This window comes from Poecilia formosa, unplaced genomic scaffold, assembly GCF_000485575.1.
Source record: "Poecilia formosa unplaced genomic scaffold, Poecilia_formosa-5.1.2 Scaffold147, whole genome shotgun sequence".
Lineage (NCBI taxonomy): Eukaryota > Metazoa > Chordata > Actinopteri > Cyprinodontiformes > Poeciliidae > Poecilia > Poecilia formosa.
The window spans coordinates 370,385-396,550 of NW_006800086.1; the positions used below are offsets into that span (position 1 = coordinate 370,385).

At 40.6% G+C, this 26,166-nt stretch overlaps 4 protein-coding genes across 5 annotated transcripts; 3 read left to right on the top strand and 1 right to left on the bottom strand.

Annotated features, from left to right (window-relative positions):
* The first annotated feature begins 957 nt into the window (after positions 1-957).
* Positions 958-8,208, top strand: ttll3 (tubulin tyrosine ligase-like family, member 3). The gene is made up of 14 exons (XM_007563357.2): positions 958-1,065; positions 1,531-1,676; positions 2,487-2,572; positions 2,651-2,792; positions 2,866-2,921; positions 3,015-3,143; positions 3,266-3,380; positions 3,483-3,587; positions 4,088-4,274; positions 4,384-4,532; positions 4,611-4,854; positions 6,213-6,472; positions 7,442-7,617; positions 7,704-8,208. The coding sequence occupies exons 2-14, from the start codon at positions 1,607-1,609 to the stop codon at positions 8,127-8,129; spliced, it is 2,145 nt and encodes a 714-aa protein (XP_007563419.1). The 5' UTR covers positions 958-1,065; positions 1,531-1,606; the 3' UTR covers positions 8,130-8,208.
* LOC103145779 (tubulin beta-4B chain-like) lies at positions 6,148-25,947 on the bottom strand. 2 transcript variants are annotated; one of them, XM_007563362.2, is made up of 7 exons: positions 25,780-25,945; positions 25,336-25,444; positions 24,734-24,844; positions 24,281-24,525; positions 23,215-23,537; positions 22,782-23,126; positions 21,565-22,187 (listed from the first exon to the last, which is right to left on the bottom strand). In XM_007563362.2, the coding sequence occupies exons 1-7, from the start codon at positions 25,834-25,836 to the stop codon at positions 22,043-22,045; spliced, it is 1,335 nt and encodes a 444-aa protein (XP_007563424.1). In that variant the 5' UTR covers positions 25,837-25,945; the 3' UTR covers positions 21,565-22,042. The 2 variants fall into 2 exon arrangements, with proteins under 2 accessions (XP_016532579.1, XP_007563424.1); XM_016677093.1 differs by lacking the exons at positions 21,565-22,187; positions 22,782-23,126; positions 23,215-23,537 and adding an exon at positions 6,148-6,180 and having other exon boundaries at positions 25,780-25,947.
* Positions 8,703-15,704, top strand: uqcrc1 (ubiquinol-cytochrome c reductase core protein 1). The gene is made up of 13 exons (XM_007563360.2): positions 8,703-8,811; positions 9,975-10,115; positions 10,225-10,311; positions 11,044-11,173; positions 11,278-11,476; positions 12,459-12,538; positions 12,620-12,735; positions 13,104-13,247; positions 13,573-13,733; positions 13,849-13,934; positions 14,923-15,011; positions 15,114-15,189; positions 15,276-15,704. Exons 1-13 carry the CDS (start codon positions 8,749-8,751, stop codon positions 15,338-15,340), a joined length of 1,437 nt encoding a protein of 478 aa, XP_007563422.1. The 5' UTR covers positions 8,703-8,748; the 3' UTR covers positions 15,341-15,704.
* Positions 17,487-19,458, top strand: LOC103145778 (urocortin-3). The gene is made up of 2 exons (XM_007563361.2): positions 17,487-18,113; positions 18,992-19,458. The coding sequence occupies exon 2, from the start codon at positions 19,003-19,005 to the stop codon at positions 19,378-19,380; it is 378 nt and encodes a 125-aa protein (XP_007563423.1). The 5' UTR covers positions 17,487-18,113; positions 18,992-19,002; the 3' UTR covers positions 19,381-19,458.
* Positions 25,948-26,166: the final 219 nt, after the last annotated feature.

Genomic DNA, 26,166 nt, shown 5'->3' on the forward strand with positions numbered 1-26,166 from the left:
ATCAGAAAGAATTTATAATGTCAGATTATAATATGCGTCTTCTTCTGCTAACTTCCACAATATATTTATATATTATAGTATAATGTATTATATTCAAAATTATAATGTGATATAATATTATAATATAAGATATAATATCAGAAACAAGATACCAGTAATTATCTGGTATTTGCTGGCTTTGCTTCTCAACTAAAAACAAACAAAAGAACGAGTGACTTTTTTTAAACAAAAGGTTAACTCACAATTGAATATATTTCTTTTATTTTTATTATAATAAAAGCAATAAATAATATATAAACCTGAAAACATCCTTTGAACCCATAAAAAAAGATTTTAAAAGTATGACAAAAAACTTTTTTTAAAAGTTTTTTTTTCACTATACTTTTAATCAAATCCCTTCACCTGTTCTTTAGCACCACAGCAGGGGGAATTATCAGTACAGATATTAAGCATTTATAAACTATAAACTGTAAATCAATTATATACACTCACGATTTTCATAAAACGGGGTAGAAAGTTGACTTGAACAATTGTTTCCAATACGAGTACTGAATGCATAAAATATGTTTTCGCCTTTGTATTAAATTAATGAAAAATGAACTTTTTAGTGATATTGTAAATTATTGATAGAACCTGAACACGAAAAATGTATTTTATATGTATAAATTGATAGGTAGAATGAATTAATCGTATAGGTGTTAACATTTCTGTGTATACATGTTGTAGGATGAAGCAAATAGTGCTAGGAATAGTCATTCGCTTCCTTCACTCTTTTTTCCATCAGGAAATGGCTGAATTTTGGTATTTTATTTTTATTCCTTTATTTCATTATATTCCTATGATGGTTTAAAAAAAACATTTATTTGCTTTATATAACTATTTCGTCTAATCAGAAAAAATTAATTCCGTTTAATGTTTTACGCCCTTTTTTTTAACAATGGACTGCTCTTCGTCGCCATGTCTAGCAAGTAACTGTAAGGAGGTTGCCATAGTAACAGTAAACAAGTTAACACCGGCGCATCGGGGATACCTGTGGTGAAACTCGGTACAAGGTTAATAGAGCAGGTGAGAGGAACATCTCTGAACTAATAGTGTTTGGTAACACCACGGAACATTCTGCTGACAGCGGCAGGTGGAGTTTGTAACAGTTTTTACAGAAAATGTTTAGAAGCGGCTCAGCATGTGCTCTGTTTTAACAGACAATTTAGGGAAGCCCTGGCGGTTCCATAGCTTATGTAAAATAAATAAATAAACAAATAAATACATAGCAAAAGTCTCATAAACACACTGGTAATTAGGTTTGCTTTCCTTTTATTGCCGTAGCTTAATGAAAGTTTCCCACATCTTTTGGGTGGAGCCAAGCTGTCAACAAAGTAGTTTGACCCACTTAATGCTGCGCGAGGATATAGGGAGGGGCTTATCATCTACACCGGCTGTCAGAGAGAGCTTAAAACGTACAAATGTGTGTTATTGTATTTGCGGAAACGTTTTATCTTCAGGTGGTGCTCACCTTTATGCGGTCTTGTTCAGTCCCAAAGCTGCAAGACAGTGGGAGCTAATGAAACACATGAAATGGTTTCCCTGAGGAAGAAGAGTTGATGTCAACATGAAGGCCACCGATTCTGCCAATGCTGTAATCCTGAGCCTAGAGAAACTGGAGGATGGCAAGGAACACAGTAAGTGGACAACAGAAATGTCAAGCGAGCAAAAAATGATCGACATTTAATCTTTTTGTGACTGAGGTTCAGAATACAAAACTCTGCAAAATAAAAATATTTGTTTACATTGTTCACAGTCTTTAATGTATTGAAAAGGGATTTAATAAACCAATGCAAAAATAATGCCTCAATGTGAAGTGGCAGAGAAATGATACATGGATTTCAGCAAATTTCAAAGAACAAAATTGCCAATAAATAAATAAGTAAACAAAAGATCTAAATCCAATTGGGCATGTACAGCAAAATTAAAACTAAGTGTTCAGTGGTTAGTATGCACCAAAAGACTTACTGTAGTAATAAGGTACACACTCAGAGGTCCTGAATAAAAAATGTATGCTACACTTTTCAGATTTTATTCCTGGAAAAAAAAATAAAGCAACACCATTCACCTTGAAATGATAAATTACTTTGGTCTGGTTTATTTTACTACAAGGAAATTTTTCAACTTGAAACATTTGATTTTACACCTCCAAGCAACAGATTATGGATCAACAGTTCTGAATTAATCATATGGTCATGAGCAGGACTTGGAGTCAAATGTTTGAACGTAGAAGCTGTGAATTAATAATTCATCTTTTTTTCTTTTGGTCCAGGCCTTTACAAATATTATCCAACATGAACACATTTTCTATTGCCGAAATTACTTATGGAGATTTCTTCCATTTAATCAGCAAAACTGTCTGTATTTTCTAGCTGGTTTTGCACCATTAGATCTTTGTCCAAAATTCTACAAAAAATAAGTGCGTACATGTGTTTGTGTGTCAACAGATTCTCCTGAGATCAAAGTGGGATTACCCGACATCAACCCAGGCAGAGTGAAGTTAGCCAAGAGTTTGGTGGAGAAGGCAATTAAGGTCAGCCGCGACTTCTTCGAGACCAAAACTGTCATTGCTCGGAGAAGGAAACCACAACTTTTGATCCCGCTGTTTCAGATGCACAAGATATTCACCATCCAAGGCCCGTATCCTGTCATCAGGGCAGCATTGAAGGCCAGAGGCTGGATTGAACAACGAATGCCGCAGCAGGTCCAGCAGCGTCTGAACAGTGACAGCAGATCGAATGATGCGGAAGAAGGTGAGCCGAAAGCATCTGATCGAAACATCCTTTTGTGGTGAACGCTGTTTGAAATGTCGGGCCTTCTCCTCAGACAACTCAGAGGAAACTGAAAAAGAGAAGGAGCCAGATAGACTGCACAGTCTCATGGTAAATGCAGAATTGGTCGCTAAAAGTGGCAAAACTTACTTGAGGGTTCAATCCATCCCTCTTTTTTTATTTATTATTTTCAATTTTTTTCAGTCTCGCCTTGTGCGGAACGAGATGGTTTATTTCTACTGGACAAACCGTAGAGACGCAATCAGCACAAACAACTTGCAGAAAGAACAGATTATCAATCATTTTGCTAAAGCAGGCAGTTTCACCACAAAGGTAGATTTACAACACATGTTTTTTTTTTTTTACGTTCTTTTTACTTGAGTACGTTATTTTTGTACACTTTCCACCTCTGCCCTTCACGCTCACCTTCATCACCGGCCTTTTTACTCCAACAGGCGGGGTTGTGTGTGAACTTAAGGAACCTCCACTGGTTTGACACGGCTGACCCAGACAGCTTCTTCCCCCGCTGTTACAAACTCGCAGCCCAGGATGAGAAGCACGCTTTCATTGGTCAGATCTGGTTTTGCATTCGAGCTAACAATTATTTTATCAATTGTTTATTTGTTTGCAATTTGTTAATGTAGACTTGTCTTTCTGTGTTGTTCTCTGTAGAGGACTACAGGCGGACTGCGTGCACTAGTCTACTGAAATATGTTGTGGAAAAGGACCAGAACATTCAGTGGAACGAAATATATCAGAACTTTCAGGATGTTCAGTGTATGATCCATTGATCACTGTGAACACTTTTACATTTTGTCACATTACAACTACAAGCTTCAATGTATTTTGTTGGGATTTTATGCTATACAAGATAGCATATGATAGTGAATTAGCAATTAGCAGACAACCACCTTTTTATTGCAATTATAGGTGCAAACATTATTGGTTTTATACATTGTCAACTTCATTTTGTTCCTATTTTTATTTGCAAAATAACTCAAGCTTGCTCAGATTTAGATGGAGTCTAAACACAGATTCCTAATTGGATTTATGAAATCTAACACAATTATGCGTTGATCTAAACCAACCTAAGATTGTCTTGAAAACCGTGCAGTCTTCTCCTTCCACCGCAAGATAATGTACAAATTTGTGTTGATGTTCCACGTACAGTCTCAATCATACACAGGTTTGGGTGTTGTAAAGTGACATTTTGAAAAGGTTTAAGGGTTAAGAACTAATCTTCTGCCTGAAGATTGAGTTTCTCCCTCCACATTCAGGGCTGAAGAAACAGAACAAACTCAGGTGTAAACCACTGGTCCCTTCCGAAACGGTTACTACTGCGCTCAAAGTATGCCAGGAATACCTGGAGAGTCTGGAGCACAGAGACATCGACAAAAGCCTGGAAACACTACTGACACAGGAGCAGTGGGAAGGGTTTCTTAACAGTTATTATCTTGTTGCTCAGTGAGTGTTCATCAGGCTTGAGAGATTTTTTTTTTTGTCTGGGAAAACGTGCCCTTCAGGATCTCTACAGTGCCTTTTCTCTCTCTCTCTCTCTCTGCTTCCTCCACAGTGGCGGAGCTCATATTGAGAAAAGTGAAAATTTCGTTAGCTCCTGCAAGGCCATGCTGCAGAAACTTGAGAAAGTTAGCCCACAGCTGGGCATAGATGGCACACAAAATATCTGGATCGTCAAACCTGGGGCAAAGTCCAGGGGCAGAGGTAGGACACCGGAAGCCGTCAGACACACACACATCGTATTTGAAACGCTCTGTCTGATCTGTTGAATTTGTCTTCAAGGTATCAAATGTGAAAAGCGTCTTGATCAGATCCTCAGGCTAGTGAACATAGACCCAATGCTTATCAAGGAAAGCAAGTGGGTGGTGCAAAAGTACATTGAGAAACCCTTTCTGGTCCACGACACCAAGTTTGACGTGCGCCAGTGGTTTCTGGTCACTGACTGGAACCCTCTGACTGTGTGGTTCTACAAAAAGTGCTATTTGCGCTTTTCCACCCAGCCATACTCATTAGATACACTGGACAGGTAAGACAGTAAATTCAATACTGGGGGAAACAAATTATGCGTCAGTGATTAATTTTGAAATAGAGAAACAGGAAGTGAAATTCAGAAAAAGGCATCTCTCCTTTGCCTATCACTGTTGGAGGGAGATTTGGTTTTGCATCTGTGTGTAACCTGAAGCGGTTTTACCAAATGGTATATTTAAGGGTGGGTTATTATTATCTGTGACATCTGCAGCAGCAAAATTCAAATTGGACTAAAAGCAGCTTCTGAAACTTTAATCTAATCATGTCTGAATTTTCATGGATTCCACAGGGAGCAGAGAAAGCTGCTCACGTGTAGGGTCTGTTAGAAAGTGACACATCATCAGAAATAGTGGTGTTGTAGTTAGTGTTTTCTTTTTTCTTTTCCTTTGAACCTTTTTGTAATAGATCAACACAACGTATCACAAAGGCATCACGTTTAAAACTGTATTTCTAAATCAATAGAAGGTTTTACACGATTCAGTAAAAGACAGTCACATCATTAATCCCCCCGATTTTCTTCAAAATAAAAATCATTGGAGTTCTATAATGTCTCAGACTGTGCGTGAATGCAGTCTAAATAATTAGGATTTGTAAGAATTTGTGACACATTTTTAGAATACAAAGAACAGCTTGTCTCTTGCTATCTATTCTTATGTCCTGTTATATTTCTGAAATTGTATAAGTATTTTTCATTGAGTCTAAGACTAAGGCATAGTCCACATGTAGACACATATCTAGGAAAACAGATACACTTTATACGTTTTGGCATTTCGTCCACACAGAACTGTTTAATATCACAAATGAAAAACAATAATTTATTGAAAACTTTGACCTTTATAAAATTGTGAGAAAACTTCGTATTTGTGTTTGCGTGTGTACGTGGGAAGACGGAGATTTAGGTCCCACATATTACAATCTGCGACAAGTAATGCACCAATATATTCACATACTTGAAAAAACATTGTTGTGTGTTTTATCAACTTGTAATACTAATAAACTATTTAAAAGTAGTTCAACCTATGTATATATCCATGAGCCTCCTAACTTTTGAAGCAATCTGATTGGCTGTCATAGATTTTAGCTTTGCCCAACACTGCCCCCTATGGGCTTGGAATGTTTAGAACAACACTGAGGAGAGATTTGTGTGCTAAAATCTTTTGTGAAACCGATCCTGTATGTACAATATTATTTTTTTAAAACGGTTCGGCAAAATATTTGTTTTTATAAAAACCGGGCTACATTTGTACAAGGCCTGAAGTGGTTTACAAACCCTGGCATATCTTTGTGTGCTTGCCACTGTTTAGGTTCATTTTGTCCCCAACCCCTTTTCATCTGATTTCTCTTTTCTTTCTTCAGCTCGGTGCACTTGTGCAATAACTCCATCCAGAAGCACCTGAGGCCCTCTCATCAACGCCATCACTGCATTCCACCACACAACATGTGGTTGGATGACCAGTTCAAGGCCTTTCTGGCCAGCCAGGGCAAGGAAGCTCTTTGGGAGAGTGTTGTAGTCCTAGGAATGAAGGCAGCCGTGATCCACGCACTGAAGACAGCACAGGATCTGATAGAGTCTCGCAAGAACACATTTGAGCTTTATGGCGCTGATTTTATGTTAGGTATGATGCACTCGATTTATGTATTACAGATGACAAGACAGCAAGGTAGCATTTCTCCTGAAACACAAACCTGATTCTGCTCCTTTTGGGAGTTACAAAGTTGTTTTTGTGTAAAGAATCAAAGCAGCTTACTCAGCTTTGATGTTTTGATTGGACAATAGTGGCGAGGATGGTAAGTGTTCATCCCGCAGTCGTTGGTCTGTCTGCTTCTGTCACTGTGTCCTTGGTAAAGACACTTCTGGTGGTCACAGAGCCCGGTGGCGCCTCACTCCTGTCAGACTCCCCCAGACTACAGTCCAGTAGCTTGCCACTATCAGCTTGTGAATAGGTGAATGATTGAATGTAGGAGCGCTTTGGGGTCTTCTAGATTTGATAAAATGCTGTACAAGTACAGGCCATTTACCATTTCTGTTAAATGGCACAGCAGTAACAAGAAAGCTATGGATTCAACACTTTAGAATGACATACAACTTTTTATGAGCTGTGCGATGTTGTGAGCTGCACATAGTCCGAAACCCCTTCACCTCCAAAATCAACTAATCATCCTCCTACTACTTCCTGTCTGTCGTCTTCTTTGTTGTTTTTGCCAGTAGTAACATCGGCTGTTGATCACATGACTCTTGTGATGTGACAAAAGCGCTTTGATATGGCTGGAAAAAAATACACCTCTTTGTAGCGCACAAAGTTTAGCGCAAAGATCTGATCCAAGATCTTTGCGCTAGGTGAGCTACTGTAGCTCAAACTGCTGATGAGGTGGTTTGCATGAGAACATCTTCGGGCTAGACATTACAACACAACTTTGGAGGTCTAGTAGAATCTCTACAATTCAAGGCTATTTTGGTAGCAGCCACAATTTAAAGTATGCGGCCATAATATTATGGTTGTTTTGTGTCCAACTATGTTTGCATGTCACACAATGCCTATTAAAATTTACATTGCAATAAACAGTTTTGCTTGTGTTTTGACCAGACCTCAGCCTGCAACCATGGTTAATAGAAATCAACGCTAGCCCCACAATGGCACCCTCAACCTGTGTGACCGCCCAGCTCTGCACTGCTGTGCAGGAGGACACATTACGAGTGGTTCTGGACCGCAGAGTGGACCGTTCCGCAAACACTGGGGACTTTCAGCTCATATATAGGCAGGTAAGGTTGAGGTCAAAGCATAATATGCGTAATCAGCCCTGTTTGTGTGTTTCAGCGCTGTTTCAGATGTCATTCCTCATCTCCAGGCGGCGGTAGAAGTCCCACAGTACTTGGGGATCAACCTGGTTGTTGAGGGCTTTGCTGTTAAAAACCCATGTGTTCTTCCTCCACTGAAATCTTCCCAATTGTCATCTTCAAAACGGGGGGGTGCAGTCAAAGAAAAGGAATCTGCACCAGAGAAGGTTCAGCCTCTGCCGAAGGTTATCCAAAAGGCACAAGAGAACAAGACCAGCAGCAGCGAAGCATCTCCTGCTCTTCCTCCAGAACCTTCAATCTCCAGAGTCGCAATTCATCTGCCAGTGACAGTTCTTTCAGTTGATGGAGGCTCTAACTTTGAGCATTTCTCAAAGAAACATGCAGAGGTATTAAAAGTTCAGCCAACAACAGCAACAGAGAAAAAGCAAGCTTCTTTGCGCCTGGTGATGTTCAACCCAAACAGCCCAGTAAAATAGCCAGCAGCCCTATAAGTGCCTAAAATATCTTCCATAAAGGGATTTTATTTCCCTTAAAATAAAATCTGGGATTTGGCATGCATTACGTGTTTTATTTAAATGCTTCTAACTTGAATCTCTCCTACGGTGACTAAGCAGGTTACCTGCCTCCTGCCAGGAAAAATATGAAAGACAAATTCATAGCATTTTTAGTTGTAACTGAAAGGAGGCAATCACTTTAAATAATTTATTTTACTGGGAGATTTGATAAAACTGACAGTAAGTAAATTACATAAAAGTTCACAGTACAGTTCACAGTTAAGATTTCTCCCTCATCCTCCATATTTTGTCAGTACAGATAAAGTATACTGTAAAAAGTGAAAGAGCTCAGGGGTTTAATGAAACCACGTTGATATTTTTGTGGAGGGAATTTTAATACATTTTAACTTTTTGGAGCAGAATGGTCTCAGTATCAGCGCTAAAAGAATTGGAATTTTAAGGAATATTACATTTTTTTAGGTTCAGTACTACACACTGGACATGTGGTGGCAGTACCATCCGCTCGAAAAGCTGAAGATCACTTTCTTTCAGCCGGAAGAAGAAGAGTGAAGCGGCGACAGCCTTCTCACCGAGTTTAGAGATGGCGGCGTCCGTGTGCCGAGTAGGGAGCACCGTGGGGCGAGTCCTCGCCAAAACCCGCAGTGTGAGTGTTTCGACAGACTTTTAATTAGTAGATGTTTTAGCTGAGCAGTGTTGCGATTGCTGAATTAAATAACCAAAAGTGTAACGGCCAGACCGGTGTGGTGGTCGAGCTAGCTGTGCCGAGTTGCTAACCGGTTAGCATCGTTTGGCTAACAGTGAAAGCAAGGTCAATTACCAAATGGAGCTGCACGACTTTTAACTTCTTATTGTAACGCAATGTCCAGTTTATACAATAGGGATACCGGTTGTTTTCGTTGTTTGTTGTCCTCCATGAAGTCAGTTATTGTAATAACGTCTGTTTGTCCTCCCCTGTCCTCAGAGCTTCCTGAGTAGCAGCGTTAGCATTGTGACTTTTAAAAGGCAGATTCTAACTCTTTGCTCTGTGTGTTTTGTTTGGACAGTCACTTTGAAAAAAAATGACTGAGAATGTTATTGAATCCCACTCATGTTTACGCCGAAACTAATGGAGCAGCGTCTACTTTTGATGCACCTTTACATTTCTGTAATTAAAATGGGTAATCATCATCCCTCATTTACATTGAAAACCGAAAGGTTTTAAGAAACCTTTAAGACCCTTAAGAAAATCATAATAATTTTCTTAAGGGTAATACCATAGCTTACTTTCTTGGTAGCAAGAATAAACGTCCCTTAATTATTGTTGTAATTGTTTAGTCCGCCATAAGGAAACAGTCAGTGTTTTTAAATGTTTTTTTTTTATAATTGGAAATACTGACAGATATTTAGCCTGGAGACAAAAATATATAATTCCAACATTGTTAAATCAAAATTTTAGGTATAAATGATGTGTGTTTTGCCATGCTTTTGATGGAATATGGATTTGAGCTGGCTAATCTAATCTATACTTGCACATCTAATCAGTTGATATTCAGCAGATAAATGGCTAAAGACAAAATTTGGTTTGTTTTAGGTTGTCTTCATCTATAAGTAAATAAAGTAAGTTAAAATAAAATTTCAAAAAATTACTCAGCTATTTCCCTAACTAGAACAAAAAAAAAAAAGATGCTCATAATATTCTGGGTATGTTTATGTTTTCAGCGGGGTATCTCTAAACTGCAACCAGTAACACCCAGAAAAGAGATGAGTCGAAAATATAATTTTGAACCCAATTCAAACATACAATTATTTTTTTTTTGCGAACTGCAGCCCATCCTGCTGTCTTTGAGACGTGGACAGGCGTCGGTCAGCTATGCCCAGAGCCTGGCAGGAGCCCCTGAAACCCACGTCTCTGTCCTGGACAACGGTCTGAGAATTGCATCTGAGGATACAGGACATGCAACTTGCACCGTAAGAGCATATTCATTTGTCCTTTTAGTCCCCTGTCCCAGCCAAGACAGTATTAACGTACATAATGGACATCAACAACCTAACCTCTGACCTCATCTCACCTTCACAGGTTGGAGTTTGGATCAGCGCTGGCAGCCGCTATGAGAGCGAGAAGAACAACGGAGCGGGCTTTTTCCTGGAGCACATGGCTTTCAAGGTGGAGTCATCACTCAACGTTTAAAATGAGACTTTTTGGCCAGATTAAGTAAAATGTATGTTTGTTGCATGTAAATATACTGTATGTATTTATTCATTTGACTCCTTTTAATTACATTTTGTTGTCTGAAACAGCCCTGCAACAGCAGTAAAGTTGGATATGAGGTCAAAACATCATGATTTACATTTCCTTGACTCCATTTATGCTGCAATTTAAAAAATAAATAAATCTGTAATCGGATCAGAATAGGAAATAAGAAAATAAGATTTTAGTGACCTGTTAATTTTGTTCTGATTTCTGGGTAAGAAAAATAAAGTGACAAGCTAAAAGAGCAGCATTCAGAATATTTTTTATGTAGTTGTTGCTGTCATGAGGATGATATGAGCGTATGTGAGACCTGCTGCTGTCAAACGATCATGAAATTAACAGTTTTTGGCATCTGTTAATGATTAGCATGATTAGCATCATGTACTCTAGAGAATGAACAGTAGGTTCTTAGTTTAACTCTAAAATGTATTTTCCAAATCCAGCTAAAAAGTGTGAACTTCTTGTAATACATTAAGCTGAAGCTTCTCCCGATTCTTTTAGGCTCGATCATTTCCCATCTACAAGGTTCAGAGATTTCCTTTAGCCTGTGATGTTAAACCCAGTGACAGTAGGGGGAGCCAAAGACCAAACATCAGCCAGGATGCAACGATCCCAAGTAAAAGTGTACAAATTGATTTTCTGCAGGGAACAAAGAAGCACCCCCAAACCGCCCTGGAGCAGCAGGTGGAGTCTATGGGTGCTCACCTGAGTGCCTACACCTCCAGGGAGCACACTGCTTTCTACATGAAGACCTTCACCAAAGACCTTCCTAAAGGTGAGAAAACAAACCTAGAAGCCATGAAATGTTTTGGCGATTCAGAACGATCACATTAAATCACCGCCTCAAATCCCGACCACTGACTGACCCGTGGTCTCCAGCTGTGGAGTTGCTGTCAGACGTGGTGCAGAACTGCACGCTGAACGAGGCGGACATCGAGCAGCAGAGGAGCGTGGTGCTGCGGGAGATGGAGGAGGTGGAGGGCAACCTGCAGGAAGTCTGTCTGGACCTGCTGCACGCCACAGCCTACCAGGGGACGCCGCTAGGACAGAGCGTGCTGGGGCCGTCCAGCAACGCCAGGTAGGAGGGATGGGACGCTCTCTGCTCACGTAGTCAGGGTTTACAGCGTTCATACGGCTGGAAATCCCTAAAAACGCTTGCATTTCATTTAGTTTTTTTCAAGGTTTGGAAAGTGCTTGAATTCTGTATAACGTCCATGAAAGTGCTTGATATTCAAACTACACAGTTTGAATATCAAGCTTTTAATCAATCTAGAAGCCTAAAGCTGATTACAGACAAAACCAGATTTCTTTACCTCTTAATAAAGACACATTTTTTTTCTCAGTCTGAAGTTAAATCAGACTAAACTTTTTATGCTTTAGGTTTGTTAGGATGAACTAAATTATTTCTATTTGCTAAATGCTAGAAAACGTTGTGAAAATATTTAGTTTTTTGTAACTTTGAATATTATTAGTATTTAATTTGAACAGAAAGGTCATTTACCTTAACACAGTTTGCTTAGATTGTTTCAGTGTCATTCACATGTATTATTCCTGATTTATTGATTGTTATATTTCATACCTTATACAACATTACTAAAATGGGGAGATTTTTGTTAAGTCATTATTGTGTTCATGTGCCTACAGGATGTGTGAGAGAAACATTTCAAACAGAAAACTATATATTAGTTTACCTCGTTCCTGCTGTTGAACGTAGAATACTACCACAAAACATTTTTAATAATGGTAATAAATTATGTCACATAATGGTGAAATTATTATTATTATTTTTTTACTTCACCTGTAATGTTTGTATCTCCAAATTGTGGCGCTGGAAACGTTTGAAAACACCTTAAACGTTTTACAGTGTGAAAAGTGTTCAAACTCTGGTGTTAAATATTCTTTCCACTAGAATAACACCACCACTGAAACTGCTCTGTTTTTGGACGTAGCTCATTATCAAGTCCAGCTGCTATATTATTTACGTAACAGCTAAAAACACTGACGACAGAGACAACATGGCTGCCAAAATGAACGCTGCTTCTTGTGTTGATCGCTGTCAGGAACCTGACCCGTCAGGACTTGGTGGATTACGTCAGCAGCCATTACAAAGGCCCCCGGATGGTGCTGGCGGCCGCAGGAGGTGGGTCCGCAGCTCCCGTCTCCTGTTTGATGGCGGTGGGACCCAGCGTTTTAATGTTTCTAACGTACGCCTCATCTACAGGTGTGAACCACGACGAGCTGGTGGGCATGGCCAAGTCTCATTTCAGTGGACTTTCCTTTCAGTATGAGGGAGACGCCGTCCCCGTCTTGTCTCCCTGCCGGTTCACTGGCAGCGAGGTGAGACACCGAAAATAAACATCCCCCAAAAATCCTCAAGTACATTTAGTTAGACAATTATAACTGTAAATATTAAGCATAGAATAGTTATATATCTGTGAGATATTTAGGTTTATCTTTCAGTCTGACCAGCATGTTTCATCTGACTGAATTATTAAATTATTTCCACATTAGAGTTTTTGGTTGTAGCGAAGGCATAATGAATAAATGTTCAGTGGGTGTGAATACTTTAGCAGGGCGCCGTCACAGACTGACACCAGCTGTGTGGCTTTTTGCTCGTCAGACTTTGAGAAATATTGGTGACGCTTTAGTATCTTTGCATCCTTATTGACTGGAATGTTTACAGTAAAATTCTTGGTCTTGTTCAGATCTGCATGCGGGATGACGGTCTTCCCCTGGCGCACATCGCCATCGCCGTGGAGGGCGCCAGTGTTTCCAGCCCCGACATCGTTCCCCTTATGGTCGCCAACGCCATCGTTGGCAGTTATGACCTCACCTACGGGGGTGGAAAGGTGGGCGAACATCTGTTTTCTTTCTTTCTTTCCTCTGGTAGTGAGAACAGTAACATCTCATGACTTGGTGGGAAAAAAGAAAATCCCCTTTAAGCTTTGCCCACTAGGGACTCTCCATGTCCTGAGTGGCCATTATGGAGGGGTAAAGCATTGCCTGTCTAAAAACCTGAGTCAGGGGTCTTCCCTCTGCCTCCGGACCTGTCGGGAGGAACACACCTGCTGAGCATCGTTTACGTCGTGGATTATTGGATGTCATCAATTTCTTTGCATGTCTTTGGTCTGACATTCGTCTCTCACTCTCTCACTCTCTCTCTCACACACACAGCACCTGAGCAGCCGTCTGGCTCGCCTGGCAGTGGAGGACAACCTGTGCCACAGCTTCCAGGCCTTCCACTCTGCCTACAGCGACACCGGCCTGCTGGGCATCTACTTTGTGAGCGACAAGCACCACATCGACGACATGATGCACTGGACCCAGAACGCCTGGTGAGGAACCGATCCGAGATCATTTAATCCAGAGTCGGAGAGGTGGATTAATCCTGCAGGTTATACAATGAGTGCTTGTAATTCATGTGGTTCCTACCTTGTTTTGTCCCTGCAGGATGAACCTTTGCACCACGGTCACAGACAGTGATGTTGTTAGAGCCCAAAATGCTCTGAAGGCCAGCCTGATTGCACAGCTCAATGGTACCATGATCTCTTTCCTGCTGCCTTTACTATCTAGTGATTTTTGTTTCACTTACTGTTAAATAGTCTGGAGCTGCAAAACCTTCATGAATCTTCAAAAATATATAGCTTTTTAAAAGTTATTTAAAATTAGAAACAACGTAACACCACATAACTAGGATTTAATTTATTGTTCTAAGGCAAATAAAAACATAAAACCTTTATAATGAGAGATGAAACAGATTTTTATATGATAAAATAATAAAAATACTTCAGCCTAGTGGCACACACAGACACAACTTTGTGCTTCCACCTGTATGAGGACGACAAAAACACAAAATCCAACCAAGTATCTGTGGTCTAGTTAGATAAAACTAACTTACAAGTAACTTTATAGTAAGATATGTGTTTGTAAATAATTCCTTAATATTAATGAAACAGTATTAGTTTCATTAATAATAATCTACCAGTGGAACAAGACATTTTAACTTATGTGGGGAAAATGTCTTGTGTCACTGGCAGATTATAGCTATAGCTTGTACTTTTTCATTAACATTGAGGAATTATTGACTTAAAACACTCTTCTTCATCCTGCTGAGTGTTTACTTGTTAGTTTTTGTCTAATTTCAAGTATACTAGGATATTTGCAGTAGAAACTAGACCACATATACTTGGTAGGATGTTTTTTTTTAGCATATGCACCGACTTCCATTCTTACCCTAAAGATTAGCAGCATATTCCAAACTTTAGCCAAAGGTTAGTTCACACCAAACCTCCAATCCTAATCCATAGCCTTAAAGAAGGAGAACCACCACATTAGAGCAGAGCTTCGACCCTCATAAGGCCTGTTAGTAATAAGAATATGCTAGGGAAAGTCCTAAATAGAAAGCTAAACACAAACACACACACTAAATGTGGCCCCAGAGCTACAGGTTTGCTATCATGGATGTCTACAATTCAGTCTACACGCCGCGCATCAATTTAAGCTAACAACCACTCGATCTCGTAGGCACAACACCGATTTGTGACGACATCGGCAGACAGGTCCTGAACTACGGACGTCGTATTCCTCTGGCAGAGTGGAGCGCCCGGATCGATGTGAGTCGTCTTTCCACAGCACGCTGCAGATCCTTTTTTTTTTTTTAATGAATCACAACTTTCTCATCTGAAGAGTTTTCTCTTCCTCCTCTCATCTCCCAGGCTGTAACTCCCAGGATGGTGCGCGACATCTGCTCCAAATACATCTACGATAAGTGTCCTGCCGTGGCTGCTGTCGGTGAGCTCTCCACCCTTCCCGTTCTTGTAGGATCAGAACCGGGTCGCTGTACGCGCTCTAACCTGTCCCCTCCTCGTCTCCACCAGGTCCCATTGAGCAGCTACCGGACTACAACAGGATGCGCAGCGCCATGTACTGGCTCCGGTTCTAGGAAAACATCCGCTGCTCTTCATTTCGTCCTCTTCCTACCTTTTCTTCTGTCACCCGAGGGTCCTCCTCTCATCTCACCCATTCTGTACCTTAGTTACCCGTCGGGGAAGCAGCCGGTCGGAGTCTCTCAAATATTCTCCATGTGTTGATTGTACTTTGCAGGCACTTGTCATCTGAAACGTTTTTGAGAAACTTGCAGCGAGGACAAACATAAATTCTTGATTAACTTTGCAAAGCAATTCAGCCAGTATCCAAGTTGGGGCAACGAGAGAATATTTATACATTCTGTAAACATTTGTTTTCTGTCCACTGTTGTACATACCAGAAGTTGTCGTTAAGACACAAATAAAAACAATAAAGCTTTAGTGAATTGTTTTATTTCTTGACCTCAATTCAAAAATGGCAAACTCAACCGGTGTGCAGCTGGAGGATTTTATTTTTCTTTACTTTGGACAATTATGTTTTTTGTTTTTTTTGTTTGTTTTTCACTACTGGGAGCATCTGATTAACATCTCAAAAGCTGATCTGGGAAGTGCTTCCCAAATCAGCCTGGCTTTCTAACCATAAGGCCGACAGATTTAAAGATGAAGCGGATCAGCAGAACTTGACAGCAACTGACTGTGTCCTGCTGGAGACGTTGGAATATTGTCTCTACTGCCTGGAAATTGAGCTGTTAGCATGTAGCTAGCCATCATTCTAGCACCAGTCTTCGGTCAGAGGCTTCTTCCGAATCTCTGCAAGACTGACCGCTACAGTAAATCCTTCCTGCGCCCAGTTTCACCATCCATGACGACCATTTGGAGATTCTTGCAGAATGTATGTTAAGTCAACATTATATGTGTGTGTGTGTGTGTATATATATATATATATATTATATATATATTGGTATAAATTATTTTTGAATTGTCACTGGAGGTTATTTTGATACTAGAGGATTCATCACTGCTAGTTTTTGCTTTTATGTCCTGCTGTTCTCTTGTGGTATTTTTTTAATTTCATTTTCATTAATGCTGGTAGATTGAGCAGGGAGGTTATTTTTTTCCTTTTCTAATTCAAGATGGTCTCATAATCATTGCTATTTCCTAAACAATTAGATTAAAGTGAATCTTCTGAAGCATAAAAATGTTAGAAGCAGTTATAAAATAAAGCTGAATAACTTTCATTCACATTCTCTCCCACTAAAAGAAAAGTTATAATACAGTCATTCAGAACAATAACATTAAAATCTCACGATAAAACCCGGTGTTCCAAACTTTATCCTTCATATGATGGTGGAGTTTCCTCGGGTTCTGATGGATCGATGGCAGACATGTTGCTGGTCCGACCCACTGCGTTTATTCACCGCACTCACGTTACTGAGATCATCCCCCGGCGCTGCGGGGTTTGGATATTGTTACCGTTCTGCATCATTAGTGAGATGAGGAGAAGGCCTTTGATGGGGTAGAGGTGAGGTGACTCAGGACGCGCTGGGTTTCTTTTCTGGGCCTGCAGCCTCTTCCTTCTCCTTGTTCTCGTCGGGAATTAGTCTCTGATGCTGCATTTTTTTTAATCCTCCGTGTGTTTCTGGCTTCTGTTATTTAAAAACTCTAAAATTAGTGCCCGGATGTTTGTGAACTTGTGCTTTTTTACATTTTGTGACGTTATGATTACGCACTAATGTATTTCATCGCGTTGTTTGGGACTCAATAAACAGCGCAAAACAATAAAATTACTGCGTTTTTTCTTTTTTGAAGAGCGAGGCGTGCAGCTGTAAGTCTGTTCTGGTATACCAATTTTACATATCTATAGCTCAAACTATAATCAGCATTTATTACGTTTTGCTAAAGATAAACATTTGGATTGAGGTCTAGACTTTGACTAGGCCATTCTCCGCCAGACTGGATTGAAAAGATTCTGTGATCAGTAGTTTTAAACGGTGAGCATTTAAAGCTGCTTTGAACTGCAGCTCTTCTGTCATGGTATTTTTCTTTCTTTTAATTTAATTAATATTTTCTCCGGTTTGTATAGTTGCAAATGCTGGTAATGTTTTCTGAGCCTCAAACAGGATAGAGATGTTATTTACTTATCGAAGTCACTTCCAGAAGCAGTTAGATTATTTTATTATTTATTTAAGTGTATCACCGTAAGAAGGGGGGAGAATACAAACGCCATTCTGTTTTTTAACAGAAAATTCCAGCAAAAAAAAAAAAAAAAAGCATTTGCAAAAAGTTAAAGTTTTGTTGTTGATGTTGAGAGACTCGCATGCTGCAATTCCCCACATTCATCTATAAAAATGCCCAAAGTGATTAGATACATATTTATTTCAAGTCTGCTTCCACACACCCTTTTCCCTACAGGTTATATAACCCACAACAGAAATCACACCCTCGCTGCATCTCTCTGCCCGCAATCAGCTGTCAAATCAACATCTCGCATGAAACATGTGCAATCTGACGTGGCTCTGCGCTCTGACTCCAAACCGGAGCAGATATCCAACTAATTAAAAGCAAAGCCACTCTGCGATTAGCATCACGTTATTTTTAGAAAGAGAAAGACGGCGATTGGAGTACAGAGGAAGTGAAAAGAGGGGCGGGCGCCCGGGTGTGAGAGATAAACAGAGAGGGGATGGACGCAGCGGCTCAGAGGAAGACCAGAGAGGCTGAGGACGAGCAAGTGGAGAGGAAGATCTGACAGGCCGGAAGAAGAAGGAGGACGCTGCAGATTCACAGGGAGGTGATCATCGCAAGAGGAGCAACAGGTGCCTCCTGGTTACGCCGTCAGCTTTTCCCTCCTGAGTGAGTGCTGAGTGTCCTCTGCTTTCATGACCTTTGTTGGATAAGAGTTGAAGATAGTTTTGTCACATGTTTGCATTTTTCGAAAGTTTTCTGAACCTGGAAGATCCAGCATCCTGCTCTCATTCGACACGCAAACAAAAAAGCTTGTCATAGAAAAATGAAATGAAATGAAATGAAATGAAATGAAATTTTATTCGAACATGATACAAATATAAAATAAAATAGTGCACAGTAACAAGAAGTGCATAAGAAAGAAGAGAAAATACAGATTTTTTGTAAATACATATGTTTTTTGTAATGAATTGGATAATTTAAAAGTATCAATAACTTTTAAGAAGTGTTTACCTTTTATATTACAGTTTTGTCCAAAAAAAGTGTTTTTTCCCTGGTATCTCATATAAACAAATTTTTCAAAAACTTTGGAGAAACACTGATTGTGATCCGTTTTCAGGAGTTGTTTTTTTTATGTGTACAAATACATTAAAAACTGTCAGGAAGTGGAATTTATTTTCTTTGTAATATATAATATTTGGTACATTTACGGTATGTAGAAAAAATAGAAAGTAAGGAATTTCAGCAGAAATTATTATTTATATAAAAAGCAACACAAATTAGATTCCATCAGCACAGTACATTTAAAAAAAATCAATTTTGAATTGGAGTCACTTGCACAAGAAGGGACGGAGCTGCTGCTGCGCTTATGAAAGACTTGAAAGAGCAAAGTTCTGGTCAAATAAAAAAAAAAATTAAAACCGTTTCTCTCTCTCTCTCTCTCTCTCTCTCTGTGTCTCTCTCTCTCTCTGTGTCTCTCTCTCTCTCTCTCTCATTCTCTCTCTCTCTGTGTGTGTGTGTGTGTGTGTGTCTCTCTCTTCTTTCAGACGTGCTCACCATGAGGAGTGTGTGTGTGTGTCTCTGCCTGGCTCTGCTGCTGCCCTGCTGCGTTCAGGGCCAGGTGAGCCGCCCGGCCCTCGCCCGGCTCGACGAGGACACGCAAAGAGACGTCCTGGCCGTCGACTTCCTGAACCGCGACGGCGTGTTGAACTCACTGCTCCGTTCCGAGCATCACCTGGTGCTGCGGCAGGCCAGAGCCCCGCGCCCCGCATCCCGGGTGCCGAAGAGAGCCCAGCAGGGCTCCCGCTTCGCCCTGTCCCTGGATGTCCCCACCAGCATCCTCAGTGTCCTCATAGACCTCGCCAAGAACCAGGACATGAGGACCAAGGCAGCGGCCAACGCGGAACTCATGGCGAGGATCGGCAAGAGGAAATGAAAGCAGCCAGAGGGACGGAAACCCAGAGCCGGCCCGAGGCATAAGCGAAGCAAGACGCAGCTCAGGCTTCGAAACCACTAGGAATGCGTCTGTTTTCAAAGATTAAATCTTTTAGTACTTAGAATTACTGTGTTGAGAATGTTTAAAATAAAATTTAAACACATTTTAAGTTTAAAACACAAATTGGAATTTCTAGAACAATTAAACTTTAAAAATGTTTTATTGTTTTGTTTGAAAATAATTAGGAAATGTTCAAGTTCAGAACAAGCCTGAATAATCATGTTCAATGTATTGGCATGTACAAAAATGTTTTTGTTTTTTCTTTTTCTAAATTTGTGAGAATATTTATTTATTTCAAACAGACAAAAAGGTAAAAATAAGAAAAAGAAACAAAACAATTTTTTTGTAAAAGAAAAAAACTATAAAAAATATTTGAGTGAAATGCACTTAGAATAAGAGCAAAAAAACTAGCATTAACAAAAACAACAACAACAACAAAAAAGACAAAAGTTATTGGTGTCGTAAACATTTTCTATTTCAAAAATACCTTAACATGTCTTTTTGAAGGTGGGTTTGACAGGAAGCTTGGCCCCAAATCACATTCTGCTCAAGGCCTCATTCGACCTTGGACCGGCTCTGGGAAAAATCACTAAAAACAAGACTTTGTAACATAAATCTTTGTTTCAAACTAACTCAGTTTGGGGTGAATCCTGTCACTACGATCCGTGTTTTGTTCTGTGCAACTTTTTCTACTTATGCTAAATAACTTAAACTTCACCTCATTTACTGACTTTGGAGTCCAAACAACCAGACAGAGTGACGTGCGTGTGCCACGTACCCGCGCGATGCTGTGAACATTGGTGGCTGGCGTTTTGTTTGCACTGTGGTGTGAAACGACGTCTCTCGTGTTTGCATGTGTGATCTTAAATTGAAAGAAGAAAAAAACAAAACAAAAAAACAAAACTTGTTCAATTAAATCCAATGTGATGATCACGCTTTCCTCCTCATTTCAGTGCTGATATCAGCCGTGCTCAGCGTAATTACAAGCATCAGCAGCCCGTAAAAAGCCCGGCTGAGTGAGCCTGCGTCACCCGACGGCGGTATCTGATTGTGCGACAGCGGGACAAAGGCCCTGGCAGGATATTGACCTCTGAGGGAAGAACAGATCCTTTCTGCGGACCCTTTGTTCACTTAATACTTAATAAATTTGGCTAACATGCCGCTGCTATTTTAAGTTAGATGCATTATCTGCTCTTGATTAGGCGAATATCTGCGCGGATGAGTCATCTGAGCTCCTGCTCCGAGCGGAAGATCTGAAGCAGCGGGGGGGAAACAAGCTGCTCGCCTGATTTACGTTCAGCTTGTTCTGTTTTGCGCTGAGCACGGAATTGGATTATTTCATGTCAGAGTACTGTAGCTTTAATTAATTATGGAGAAACGGGACGTAAATGTAATGGATTATGCATGCAGGGAGATTTGTAGATTATGCAACTAATAGTAAAAAGGGGCTGGATATAAATGCACGCCACACTTCTCAGATGTTTATACCTATTTATATTTAATTATGCAACATTTTACTTTCACTATGGAGTTAGGAGCTACTTGGTCTGTCCACACAGAAAAGGAATCCTGAATGCACGGTTAGGTGCTGTAATGACTTTGGACAACAAAAGAATATTTTTGTTGTCCTTTATAGCAACACAAGAACGCACTGTAAAAATACTGCTGGTTTAAAAGGGATACTAGTTTTTATTTGGAGTATGATACCTATATGCAATATGACTTTACATAATATTTCAGTAGCTCCGATTAAGTGAAAATACTGGGCCAAAAATAGTTTTAAGAGCATGTCCCCATCTCCTCAGGATCCAGAGTTCTGCAGTTCATCACCAACTTCAGCTGTTGGTGATGGATCTGAAAATATTCTATCAGTTTAGTTTTATTGTTTCAGATCATTACATCATGTTACTGCGCATGTGCTGGACTTCAATTCCATAAGGCTCAAAAATTCCCTCCGATTAAATACAATGCTGCCATTTGGCCAGCAGATGTCGCCCTTTATACACAGGCTCCGTAACGTCCAGATTATTTCCTTCATTTTCAACATGAAAGCATTGAAATCCCCTCGAATTGCTCAAGTATTTATTCATATGGCTTCAACTGACAAAATCACTAATCCACAGCTTAGTACAACGGTAAAAACTTTTATTTAAACTCTATGAACATACCATCAAATTATTAATGTACTGATATCAATGAAACCACAACAGCTTTACAGAAATACTGTGAGCAGTCAATGTGGAGGTCAGACTGAAGAAGTTACAACATTCAGAAAAACACTCATCATCACAATTCCAATTTTAAAAGAATTAGCTACCACATAAAAACAAACCGCTTACAGATTAAAGCTTCAATGTACAAAACATTCAAAATGCTACAGGACAGAATTACAGGTTAATACATTTATGCTCCAGAAAAAAATTCTAACGTAATATTTAACATGTTTTCTGCAAGGCCTGAAAGCAATCCTAAAACTTTTAGAACAAGCAAAGCTGGTGACATTTACCACACCTTAAGTGTCATTGGCTTGACACATTGAACAAAGAAAGAAACGCTGAAATCTAACATTGTTGCCCAGGAGCAAAGCCGCCACATTAGCTGCTTAGGCCATGTCTTCTTCCTCCTCTTCAAACTCGCCCTCCTCCTCGGCCGTGGCGTCCTGGTACTGCTGGTACTCAGACACCAGGTCGTTCATGTTGCTCTCCGCCTCGGTGAACTCCATCTCATCCATGCCCTCGCCGGTGTACCTGTGACGAGACATTAGCATTTATGGCTTACACTAGAACACCACTGTGTTTTAGTGCACCTGATAGCCTGATAAACTCGGTTAGATTGAGGATCAAAGTTGCAACATTTGTTATATTTTCAGATGGTGCGGTTCACTTTCACACTGTACTGTGTCAAACAGACCAAACCTGTTGAAAAACCTTGGATCAAGGAGGGGGGAAAAACTACTGAATGAAACTAGAAGGAAACACTGAGCACTACTTCCTTCTTCATGAAAAGTAAACAAATGGAGTGACGTCAGGTTTTAGTGGTTGTAGGATTTTGCTTCTGTCTTTGACCATGAGCCATTTCTTCTGCTAATGTGTTTGTTTTGGATGCATTTACCCAGAATGCCCTGCGTTAAAGTTGGCTTCCTGCTTTTGGAGAGGTCTCTGGGACGCTTGCATTCACATATGAATTTGAACAGCATCAGAGTTCATTCAACTAAATTGAGACCTAGGTTTTTCGGAGGACCAGTTTGCTTTATTGGTCCACGTCAGTTGGATAGCACATTCACACCTCACCAAACGAACTCTCTAGGCAAACAGACTAGCGTTTGATTAACCCTAACTCACCAGTGAAGGAAGGCCTTGCGGCGGAACATGGCGGTGAACTGCTCTGAGATGCGCTTGAACAGCTCCTGGATGGCCGTGCTGTTTCCAATGAAGGTGGCGGACATCTTGAGGCCACGTGGCGGGATGTCGCAGACGGCCGTCTTCACGTTGTTGGGGATCCACTCGACAAAGTAGCTGCTGTTCTTGTTCTGAACGTTCAGCATCTGCTCGTCCACCTCCTTCATAGACATGCGGCCGCGAAAGATGGCGGCCACCGTCAGGTAGCGGCCGTGGCGCGGGTCGCACGCCGCCATCATGTTCTTGGCATCGAACATCTGCATGGTGAGTTCAGGGACGGTCAGGGCCCTTGGAAAAGAGAAGACATTCACTTGGAATTAAGTATGTAAAGAAGTGGGGGATAATCCTAATCTAAGGGTGGACTGAGCGTCTTCACCGGTACTGCTGGCTGCCGCGGCTCGTCAGCGGCGCGAAGCCCGGCATGAAGAAGTGCAGTCTGGGGAACGGCACCATGTTGACGGCCAGCTTCCTCAGGTCGGCGTTCAGCTGGCCAGGGAAGCGCAGGCAGGTGGTGACGCCGCTCATGGTGGCTGACACCAGGTGGTTCAGATCGCCGTAGGTGGGCGTGGTGAGCTTCAACGTACGGAAGCAGATGTCGTACAGCGCCTCGTTGTCGATGCAGAAGGTCTCGTCAGTGTTCTCCACCAGCTGGTGGACAGACAGGGTGGCGTTGTAGGGCTCCACCACAGTGTCCGACACCTGCCAGCAGGGGAATACAGACAGAACAATGGAACCTAGTTTAAGGCTGGGAGGACTTCTGAAGGTTTCACCAAATATAAGACTTTTTAAGATGACTATGAATGAAATTTAAGACCCGTATCACAACAGAAATGTACAAAGGAAATTTGTAGCTTTGTGCTTCTCGTACTACAAACTGCTGACTACAGTCTTTTTTTTGTACCCAGCACACATAGAATCTTACGGGTTGGCAACAGAAGACGAATGTCGTCCACCCAAATGGCGACAAATTTACACTTCACCAGCATGGACATTGAAAAAAAAAAGAAAAAGAAAAAAAAAAAGGTAGCAAGCAAGGGAACTGGTAAACTTAACTCCCACAAGTCTATATATGTATGTATATAAACATATATATATATGTATATATACTTTTTTTTTAGGGGAATTTAAGACATCTCAAAGCCTTACACTGAGACACATGAATTTAAGTCTTAAGTATGTGTGGACACCTTGAGGAAGCAGAGCATCATATCTGAACAGAAGTGAACATCATCACCTCCCTAAAATTATGACATAATAATTTTTTTTACAAGAATGATCTTGGCAAAAACATAAATAAATAAATAAAATAATGAAATAAAATAAAACAACACCACCTCTTTATTGCAAACAAGATGAGTAAGGCAACATAAAGAAATAAATAAAACCATTTTGGGACAGGAAACCCGTTTGGGCCATTATTTAAGGAAGGTGACGATATAAACCTTGGGTGACGGCACCACGCTGAACGTGTTCATGATGCGGTCTGGGTACTCCTCTCGGATCTTGCTGATGAGGAGCGTGCCCATCCCAGAGCCGGTGCCTCCTCCCAGGGAGTGGGTGAGCTGGAAGCCCTGCAGACAATCGCAGCCCTCTGCCTCCTTTCTCACCACATCCAGGACCGAGTCCACCAGCTCAGCTCCCTCGGTGTAGTGGCCCTTAGCCCAGTTATTACCAGCACCGCTCTGACCTGTTACAGATAAAAGTATTTCATTTTTTTATTTTAAAAAGTCAGCTTACTATAAAAAGCCTGACAAACTAAATATCCAGTTTCATTTATTTATATGGGAAAACATTCGAGAAAGTAAACCATTAACACTCCAGTTTTGTTTGGCACCCCAATATATGGTAGTTTAATTTTTTTAATCAAACCTATATTCTTACAGAAATATACATACCAAAAACAAAATTATCAGGTCTAAACACTTGGCCAAAAGGTCCAGACCTCACAGAGTCCATGGTGCCTGGCTCCAAGTCGACCAGCACAGCACGAGGGACATATTTTCCCCCTAGTAGAGAGAGGGGAGACATATAATATTCACACAAAATCATTAACATCATTAACTGATTGATAAATAAAATCGGGATAACATTGTAATGAATGGATCAAAAATGATTTGTGGAAAATGTGAAGTATAAACTGTTTGAAGAAGAATCGTCAGAAACCTATATGCACTCATAATTCGGGAAAAATGGTAGCAACTGGTAGCTTTTTTTTTATTGCGTGTTAATTCATTTGAGATTGGTTAGACAGGAAAGCGAGAGACAGGGAAGACATGCGGCAGGGGTCGTCAGGCGGGACTCGAGCCCGTGACGGACCACCTCCAGAACTGAGACCTCCGTGTATTTGGTCGCGTGCTCTACCCCTTCGCCATGGCAACGCCTCATAGTTTAGTGCGTCACTGAAAAATCTAATGAGGCGATATAACGGCCCTCCTGTGATAACGGTACTAAAGCGCTTCCTCCACTAACTGCACTGTGAAGCGAAGTGTGAACAAACCTGATGCCTCGTTGTAATAAACGTTGATCCGGTCGAGCTGCAGGTCGCTGTCTCCGTGGTATACCCCGGTTGGGTCAATGCCATGTTCATCACTTATTACCTCCCAGAACTACAACCAAAGAGAGAAGAAAATTTACGTTTAAACTAACGGGTTGAGCGGGAAAGTAATGGAAACCAATGGCTGGCGGTTATGTTAACTTTTTTTGGCCTCAACCTAAATGTAAATTTTCAGACGGTGCTAAACAATGTAAAATGGATTAATGACATGCTATTTCATTTTGCATGGCTATATATTGTCATTTAGCTAGTAGTCCCTGTACTTTCTTTCTGTCTTTTTTTCTAAGCTAGCTAGAATTTAGAAGCCCGCCCAAACTAAATGTAACTTTTCAGTTGTGGTGTCCCAACGAATTTAGGTGTCATTTTTAAAAATGAATGTTTACTTACTTTCGCACCAATCTGGTTGCCACATTGACCAGCTTGAAGATGGAGAATTTCCCTCATTTTTATCGAAATACAGCTTTCTAATAAGCCAACGAGTAAAGTTGAGCCGGAAGCACCAATCCGTTAATGGAGAGAACTCTTTCTTCTTCTTCGCTTTTTGACGGGTGGAAGTGTTGTGCGGATTGATACTGGAATATTTATTCCTCCGATATCACACTTTTTTGCTTTAAAATCGATTCTCAAAGTCAGGTATAAATACTTTAAATACTTCAGTGACTTTAGATAATGTATCTTAACAAGTGCACCTTAGAAAGTAGCTAAATTAATTAGATTTTGCCTAAAGACGGATTTGGTGGGAACTACTTTTTACTCCGCCTGCAAGCGTGTAAG

Coding starts and splice junctions, on each gene's coding strand:
- ttll3 (XM_007563357.2), top strand. CDS start 1,607: ATGAAGGCCACCGATTCTGCCAATGCTGTAATCCTGAGCCTAGAGAAA. Junction 3,381..3,482: donor TGAGAAGCACGCTTTCATTG/GTCAGATCTGGT, acceptor TGTTCTCTGTAG/AGGACTACAGGCGGACTGCG. Junction 6,473..7,441: donor TGGCGCTGATTTTATGTTAG/GTATGATGCACT, acceptor TGTTTTGACCAG/ACCTCAGCCTGCAACCATGG.
- uqcrc1 (XM_007563360.2), top strand. CDS start 8,749: ATGGCGGCGTCCGTGTGCCGAGTAGGGAGCACCGTGGGGCGAGTCCTC. Junction 10,116..10,224: donor CAGGACATGCAACTTGCACC/GTAAGAGCATAT, acceptor TCACCTTCACAG/GTTGGAGTTTGGATCAGCGC. Junction 11,477..12,458: donor GGGCCGTCCAGCAACGCCAG/GTAGGAGGGATG, acceptor GATCGCTGTCAG/GAACCTGACCCGTCAGGACT.
- LOC103145779 (XM_007563362.2), bottom strand. CDS start 25,836: ATGAGGGAAATTCTCCATCTTCAAGCTGGTCAATGTGGCAACCAGATT. Junction 25,445..25,779: donor GCAACCAGATTGGTGCGAAA/GTAAGTAAACAT, acceptor CTTTGGTTGTAG/TTCTGGGAGGTAATAAGTGA. Junction 23,538..24,280: donor GCGTGGTGCCGTCACCCAAG/GTTTATATCGTC, acceptor CCCTGCTGGCAG/GTGTCGGACACTGTGGTGGA.
- LOC103145778 (XM_007563361.2), top strand. CDS start 19,003: ATGAGGAGTGTGTGTGTGTGTCTCTGCCTGGCTCTGCTGCTGCCCTGC.